The 8,308-nt window shown below is 33.4% G+C and overlaps 1 protein-coding gene and 1 long non-coding RNA gene across 2 annotated transcripts; both read right to left on the reverse strand.

The window, feature by feature from the left end:
* Positions 1-519: 519 nt before the first annotated feature.
* LOC106332962 (symplekin-like) lies at positions 520-3,337 on the reverse strand. Its single transcript, XM_013771444.1, has 7 exons — positions 3,246-3,337; positions 3,068-3,148; positions 2,016-2,989; positions 1,341-1,385; positions 1,166-1,249; positions 975-1,078; positions 520-884 (listed from the first exon to the last, which is right to left on the reverse strand). Exons 4-7 carry the CDS (start codon positions 1,371-1,373, stop codon positions 782-784), a joined length of 324 nt encoding a protein of 107 aa, XP_013626898.1. The 5' UTR covers positions 1,374-1,385; positions 2,016-2,989; positions 3,068-3,148; positions 3,246-3,337; the 3' UTR covers positions 520-781.
* A 502-nt stretch (positions 3,338-3,839) lies between these two features.
* On the reverse strand, positions 3,840-4,288 carry LOC106334251. The gene is made up of 3 exons (XR_001268571.1): positions 4,173-4,288; positions 3,991-4,074; positions 3,840-3,889 (listed from the first exon to the last, which is right to left on the reverse strand). It is a non-coding gene; the product is annotated as an uncharacterized LOC106334251 (long non-coding RNA).
* Between the last annotated feature and the right edge of the window lie 4,020 nt (positions 4,289-8,308).

An 8,308-nucleotide genomic window follows, 5' to 3' on the forward strand; every position in this document is an offset into this window, starting at 1 on the left:
ATTTATTGTTCTACGTATGTTTCGATTGCCGCATCGCTCTACATGTTACGTGCATCTTAGGAAACTATCCTTATATGAAACCTGGCCATAATATCAAAGTGGAGGGTCTCGAGATTCAGATCGCTTCAAACAGTGGTGCTTGTAGGCCAATGTGCCATTCGTGTGGCAGTCACTGCGGAGACAAGTTGGTATTCAAGCACAAGGATTTATGTTTCTGTTCTTTGACGTGTATTATTAGTTATTACGTTTTTTTTTTTTGCTAAAACGTATTAGTTATTACTTATGAGTAAATACAATGTTATAGTAAAATGCAATGCATGCGGTTGTAATGTGGAAGGAAATAAATTATGAATCTCTTAACAATTTCAGAACTTTTAAATTTGTTTAAACTGCTCAAAAGATATAAGATGTTTTGGGGTTATTGATTGTTATTTTTAAATATTTTATATAATGTATATTCTGAACTTTTTGAATTCTCTATCTTTCTCTTTATAAGAAACAACGTTGAAGCGATCCTACATCCACTACAAGTGCGTGACCCCTTCTCGTGGCCACGGTGAAGTTTTTATAATTAAGAAATATACACAAAAAAGGGGTAACAAATGAAAGACCACACACACACGCTGGGGCTACCATGCTGGTCTTGCTACTAAAATCTCAAACACAGAAGTAGTAGTCAGATATACGTGTGGTAGCCAGTCTCGAGCCAATCGACAAGAAGCTTTCAGTATCTGTGATTTGTCTCCTTCAAACACTTCAACTTTGTCGATAGGTGTGTGGGTCACGTTAAGGCTGCCGCATGAATAGATGAAGCTGCATCTGAAGGGTGCATTTGTGAACGTGAATCTTGCCCATTTTCAAGCCCAAGAACTGAAAGAGCTGAACTGGTAAAACATGCACCAAGATTCAGTATCTGACATTACTTAAAAGACTCTGCATAACGAAGTGTCTGTTTGATTTTTGAGAGGACGTACTTTGGTAGAGAAGCTCTGATAGTTGGCTGATTCGCATAAGCAATAAGAGAAGGTCTTAGATCAGGAAACTTCTTCATGATACTTTCGAGTTGAGGCATTGGTAACTGCAATACAATACCAAAGAATCGTTTAGAACTCCTGTACATATACTTAACTCGTATATTCTTCTTCGATCACGTTTCTAATTGTACCTCCAACAAGACGGGGAAAGAATGTGGTTGTGTCTGAGACACACATTTCAAGAAGCCAGGCCACAATTTTGGCAGTCTCCAGATCTGCATCCACGAGACATTCCATCATAATCACACTAGAGGGAAAATACTATCTCAAAGCTGATCCTTTTATTTGAGCTTAAAATTTACTCACCTGCCTACTCACCAACTTGGAAAGGATTTCCATGACAAAGTCAACCTGGACAAAACAAATCAGAAATTTCTTTATTCTGACCAAAAGAATCCAGACTTTGACCTATAACCTAAACCAAACACTTAACAGAAACCGATTTAATCTGTAGAACTTTTATTTCATGCCAAATAAACTTTCTAGCTACATGTTAATCCTCTAGAGAGTAACCAAAGATTTCCAGATAATCTTGTGCGTTATATGAATTCTTTCTAGATCCTGATTTATGAATTTACTTAGAATATATATATATATATATATTTATCCTTATTCCCTTTCCTAGAGTATACTTATACGTTTTAATATAAATCAGGATGAGTCTCATATGTGAAGACCCGTCCAAGCATAGCTTTGGAGGTTTAGTATGGTTGGGAGAGGGAAAAAACGCAGTTCTCATGGGTGTTTTAGGATTCTATGCATGTTTTTTTTTGGCTAAAAGGTTAAATATCATTAAATGGTAATGATGGTTTGATTACAAGGAATTGCAATCTCATGTGCAACTAAGCCATTCAGATGAAAAGGACTGCAAAAAATATAAAAAACCCTAAACTTCTAATTTAGACCACAAAATTGATCAACAGAACAACACTTTAATTTGATCTATCAGTAAAGTAACAAGCATCAACAAAGGCTCCTTACAAGCGCTTCCAGGTACCATGAATGGTGACGAGGAGAAGGCTGCGCAGAGTCGGTTCACCGTAGACGAAATCCATAGAGTTACTCGGCCGCGACGACGGAGGGCCAGGCAATCCACTCCGATGCAGGCTGAGGTAGACTCCGTTGAAACCAAAACCAGAAGCCTCTCGGGGAGAGCTCACACACGCAGGAGGAGCAGCCCGGAGCTTGTAGACGGAGGTGAAGACCGGGAGAAGCCATACGACTTCTCAAAAACATGTGAAAATCCATCAGTAGCAAGTCTCTCCCAGCGTGGTTTTTAGAGACACAGTGGGTCTGTCCTCAAGGACCCTGAGCATCAATCCTCAAACCACAACAAAGAGAAACAGAGCAACAACAGAAATTACGATGGAAGCTGACACTTGAAGCTAAGAGAAGAGGCTCTCAGCGGAGAACCACGGCTCTACGCACCTTAGATCTACACGACAGACAGACCACCGGGAGGCAAGTCGGATGTGATGAGAGGAGAGGCAGCAACGCTTCTTACAAATCACGATGGCTTGGGCTCAGATCTGACCCAGATCTGACGCCGGCGGTCTAGAGAGGCAGAGAAGCAAGGCCAGAGAAGAGAGGTACTCACCAGACTTCTGATTAGGTTTGCAGAGACAAAAATCCAGAATCCCAGAAACAAGAAGGAGGGGACGACCTTTCTGAATCGCGGCTATGTATGGTTGAAGCAGAATACGACTAACAGGGGGAGGAGGCCGACTGCCAAGGCTGCCGCCGGCCTTTTTGAACAAGATGAAGTTGAAGAAACTAGGGTTTAGTCGGCGGCGGGGGTGGAGAGACCAAAGAGAGAAAGTTACTTTGTATAGGCTTCATATACGATTCATGTTACGTTGATTCAGTTTTAAGAAAGAGTTTTTGGGGTTTTACGTCACTTTGTTCTTAACTTTACCCAGTACGACACTTACCAGTGTTGGAAAAGCATCGATTGCCTGAAACCAAAAAAGTATCACAGATGTGAATATCTAAATTATTAGTTCTTTTCAAAGATATGTTCGCTTTTGACATACCATCTGACCGAGACCCTTTGCTAAGACTTGCTGCGTGAAAACAGTGCGTTGTTCAAAGCAAGCTGAACATGCATCTGTTATCTGAAAACAACCCACAGCCAAATGAGATAGAGATGGTAACGAAAGCATTTGAAGTGCAGGCAACAAGCCCTAAACAAGATGAAAAGTCAGGAAATACCTTTTTCAGTGGTGGCCCATTCTTCTCAGGAACAACATCGTGGATAGCAATCAGTACCTCGGCAGGTGTGAGGGCAAGGCCGGTACGAGCAGAACCCTATCACAGATATAACAAAAACGATTTGCCAAGTTGTTACAGCGGAAGAAAGTATATAATCCGACAGAGAGAGAAACACTTCTCAGACAAAAAAGATCACCGTATGAATGTCAAATAGGAAACTAAAACCAATGGAACGAATTATATGCAACAATGTTCCGACATATATAATTAGAGGATGAACCACGAGAATATGCAGATACCTGTAATATATGAGCTAGTACAAGTTGGAACTTCTCAGGTGGAAGATTAAGAAGCAGGGGAAAGATAGGCAGAACCTGTTACATCATGAATTGCTACCACTGATGAGCAATTTATAGGACCAGAAATTTTTCAGAATTCTTCCATGGTTACTAGTTCTTATTTATTTCCACATTTTCGAATAGTTATATTAACAGGGTGTAAAAGAAAAAGAAAAACTGCAAGCCTTCATCTTCTTCATTGAAAAAGTAGTGGAAAATAAAAAGAGCAGAATCCATGGAAAGAATGTAGAAAATTACCTCGTCTTTAGTGAGTGAAGAAAGCAACGGAATAAGAATTGAAACATCCTGCAGAACACAACTTTTTGTAAGGCTTTGCAATCTTGATTTTCATAAATATATACGCACAAGAAAAAATATACGAGAGAGCTCTTCACAACAAATCAAACCTTTAGCTTAGTTTCATATAGATGCTTTACGGTAGCAATCAAATCCGACGAAGGTGCCACTTCTTGTGTCAATATTTGCAACACCTGACATTAAAAAAAACAAACAGGGAGCATGATTCAAAATTAGAAAATATTTTGACGCCAACGTGGATATATTACAGGAATACACCGAAGCTACTTACCAATGTCAATAAATTTTCACTTCCCTTAGGAGGGTCAGATATTATATGGAGCAGTTCCTTATAAGATGAACCTAATTCTCGTATCAAGATAGGTACGTGTCGATGAAAAGCCTGAACCATTCAGAAAGTTACCAATATAATACATTTACTAGGTGATATCCGCGTCCGTGCGCAGAGTGAGGTGCATATTTGAAACTTTATATTGTATGTTTAATAAATATACGTTACATATACAATTGTAAATTGTTACGATTTTGTTCTTTTTTAATATGAAAACACCACAATTCAACTAATATTTGATGTCATCAAGTATATATCTCTTTGCAATGTTTTCTTACATAATGAGCTTCGTGAAAGTAAATTCAGTCAGGCGTGGATCTTCATAAGACGGCTCAAGTGATGCAGTTAGGCGTAGATCCTCATAAGACATGTAGTATTGTCGGTTGTCAATTCGTCTATGTAATCTTTCTCATAATTGTAATGCCATAATAAATCAGCGTTAAAAAAAAAAGAGCTTCGTGAAACATATGTTGATCTCGATTGTATTATTTTATAATATAATAGTACATAATATTTTAGGTTGTGCGCGAAATGAAATAGTTCATTAGATTATTTATTATATGTTGTACGAAATGATTTATTGTATACCTTTTTCTAGGGATGGACATTTATATATCTGTTCAGATTATGTTGATCTATTCGAATTTTAAGTTTTTAAAGTTAGAAATTTAAATCGTATTCGAATATTTATAAATTTTGGTTTTGGATAGTAGGATCGATTCAGATTCGAGTTCGGGTATCCATTTTGATTATGTATTTTTTAACAAAAATCTAACTATACTTAAATCCTCAAAATAAAATAAAATAATATAAAACAAAAAAAATTGAATAATGTAAGACTAAATATTTAAATTTACATAAAAATTAATTCAATTTAAATATTTGGATGGAGAACAAATAAATATTTTTAGTATCTTGAATACTTTTGGTTACTTTTAAATATTTATTTGTGATTATGTTGATAATTTATAAATATTTTCATATTTTTAATATCTAATATATATAAAATAATTAACATATTTAAGTATGTAATCGGATTTAGATATTTTGATATTCAAAATATTTTAGTTTGGGTCAGATTCAGATCTGGTTATCTAGATATTAAATTTTAGATTAATCTAAGTATTTAATCAGTTTTAATTTGTGTTTAGTATTACTTTCAAATCTACTTCGGTTCGATTCTTCAGATCCATATATTTTACTCAGACATACTTTCTTCCAATAATATAAAACAAAATAAAATAAATGTAAAACAAATATTTTGGGTTTATTTAACATACATAATTATTAGATCATACTTCAAGAATGTCAATATAAATGGTTGGGCGCCATGTCAATATTGTTGGGCATGTTGCAAAACTGACGTAGTCAATAACCAATAACTTGTATTTTCTTATAAAAAATTATTGGTAAATATAATAAAACATGATACAATCGAGTGAAAGGTGTTACAACTGTGTGGAAAATAATGTAATCTCTTCGGTCGGCACCTGAATTATGTTTTTCACTCGATTTCATGAACTTTTTTTCTTTTAAAGCTTTTCTGATTTCTAATTTTTTCTAACAATCTGATTATGTTTCGAATTCTTGGTCTGATATGAAAACTCTGTAAAAAAACAATATGTGGCTAAACTAAAGATCCAACTCTGTGTTTAGTGTTTTTTTATCTTAATTTTCTTAATTCATAATCAATCACAATTATTTATTGCATTCGTGTACATAAACCTTAACCATGGCTAAGTTCGGCAAGATACAAAAATTTTAGTGTCTAAAACATTTTAGTTGTTCTGAATCTTAATAATTTTATAATTTATTTCTTTCAAAATATTATTATTTTATAATTATACAGAGAGAATTCATATTCATTAGTAGGCCTGGGCGTTCGGGTACCCGTTGGCATTCGGATCGGGTTTTTTGGGTTTTCGGATTTTCCGGTTTACGCTTCTAGGTCCCATACTAAAATTTTATTAGTACGGGTCGGGTTCGGATAATAACACTTCGGGTTCGGTTCAAAATTGTATTGCATCATAAAACCCATAAAGTAATCATATATCATACGGATTCGGATTATATCGTTTTGGTTCGGATATAACCAAAGCAAAAAACAAAATTTTTGAAGTAAAACATAAAGAAAAATATCTAAATTAAATAAAAATTAATCTCTCACATATAAAATTGATAAAATAATAATAAAATGTTAAACCAAGAATGAAAACAGACATCATTTGTAAACAATATGTATTGCCTTATAGAGAGTAGACCTTTTTATTTCAATGAGCAAATTATAAAATACTTATTTATAACTAATTGTGTACTTAAAGCATTTATTAGAATTTTAATAGTTATTATTATTATATATAATATTGCCACAAATATTGAATTTAATAATTGGAATACTTATATATATTTCAAAATATTCATATTGACTATTAATTTTGGATTTTTTGGGTTACCCGTTCGGGTTCAGTTAATAACATTTCGGGTTTGGATTTTTTTGTACCACCCTACAAGACCCGTTCGGGTATTTTCACGTTTCGGGTCGGATAACAGGTCGGATTTTTCGGTTCGGGTTCGGTTCGGATTTCGGGTTTCAGATTTTATGCCCAGACCTATTCATTAGTACAAATGTTAAAATGCAGAAACTAAGAATAAACTGATTGAAAAAAATAGTGTAAACACGTTAATGTAAAATTAAAAAAATTAGTGTGTGAATGCATTAATTGTCAAATGATTGTGAGACTGACACGTCATTGTGAGACTGACACGTCAGCATACTCAAAACAGAATCATTGTGAAACTGCCACGTGTTTAATATTAGTGTGAAAAGATTAAATGTCAATTCTTCTCTTTTAATATATAAGGGATTGGTTTAGAGGTATAATACAAAGTAAACTTTAAGGGAAGATATGTGTGTTTTGAAAAAAAGAAAAAAAAAAAGATATGTATGTTGTTTATCTTTCAGGAGAACAAAACCTGAAAACGAGAGAGAACAAAAAGAGTTCAATGTATATATGTATTGTATTTGTTATGCAAGCGATGAGACCTATTGCATTGTGATGGTAAACTATTAAGGAAGGAAATTGCGTTTTGTTACTGTTAATTATTTGTACAAAAACTTCAAGAGTCTTGGCTATGAGACTTATTGCATTGTCATTTTGTATTCTGTCGGTTAATAAAGGTGGCTTATACAGTACTTAGAATCAAAGATTATAAAAACTAGAAGTCTTTTCCGCGCTACGCGCGGATTATATACTATAATTTTTTGTACAAATGTTTTTTTAGTATTCTGTTTTACTTGTTTTATTTTCTTTTATATTTGAAGTATATTTTCATATTTATTCTGTATGTATATATCATAAAATTCACATAAGGTTCCAACATTTAGAGAATGAATTGTTTCATTTAAAACTTTAACAAAGTTTTCGTATGTTATAATTTTATATGACATGGTAGTCATTGTTACTCTAAGTTTTGAGTAGTTGTATATTCACTTAAAATTAAATATTTTATAGATGTCAAAAAAAAAACTAAATATTTTAAATTGAAGTAACCCACAAGAAAAAGGAAAATTAGAATATCAATTTTAGTTTTGGCATAATAGAGAAAAAGAATGATAGTATGTGACTTTTGTTTTGAGAAAGGGCATTAGTATGTGACTTCATGAGTTTGAAAGATTTATAAGCGTCATTGTTTATTCAAAATGGTTCAATTTGTTACCAAATGAATTACGTAAGGACTTGGTATGGTCTAAAAAACTATAATTTCTTACTTTTTAAAATTTTTGGTAGACAACCTGCGAATCTCTTTCCAAAAAATCACATAAAGAGTTTTGATTCCTTCTTTGGTAATAGAAAGTTAAAAACTTATATTTTGGTAAAATAAAGTTACAAAATATTTTGGTAATGGTTATTTCATAGTGATTTTTTGAATTTATGAATTTCACTTTTTTGTTTGTTGTTGTGTCTCATATTTATATTTCTATAGCTTTTAGCAATTCTTATTGAAACTGGTGTTAATTATTAAATGTACACTATTTAAATATATGAGAAGTATAGTATTGTAATAGTGTTTGGAAA

Source organism: Brassica oleracea, chromosome C3 (genome assembly GCF_000695525.1).
Source record: "Brassica oleracea var. oleracea cultivar TO1000 chromosome C3, BOL, whole genome shotgun sequence".
NCBI lineage: Eukaryota > Viridiplantae > Streptophyta > Magnoliopsida > Brassicales > Brassicaceae > Brassica > Brassica oleracea.

Bases quoted from the DNA above. Each gene is read 5' to 3' on its own strand.
- LOC106332962 (XM_013771444.1), bottom strand. From the start codon at position 1,373: ATGGAAATCCTTTCCAAGTTGGTGAGTAGGCAG. The intron at 1,250-1,340 runs GTGAGTAAATTT...TCGTGGATGCAG, and splicing joins CCAAGTTGGTGAGTAGGCAG to ATCTGGAGACTGCCAAAATT. The intron at 885-974 runs GTACGTCCTCTC...ATGTTTTACCAG, and splicing joins ATCAGAGCTTCTCTACCAAA to TTCAGCTCTTTCAGTTCTTG.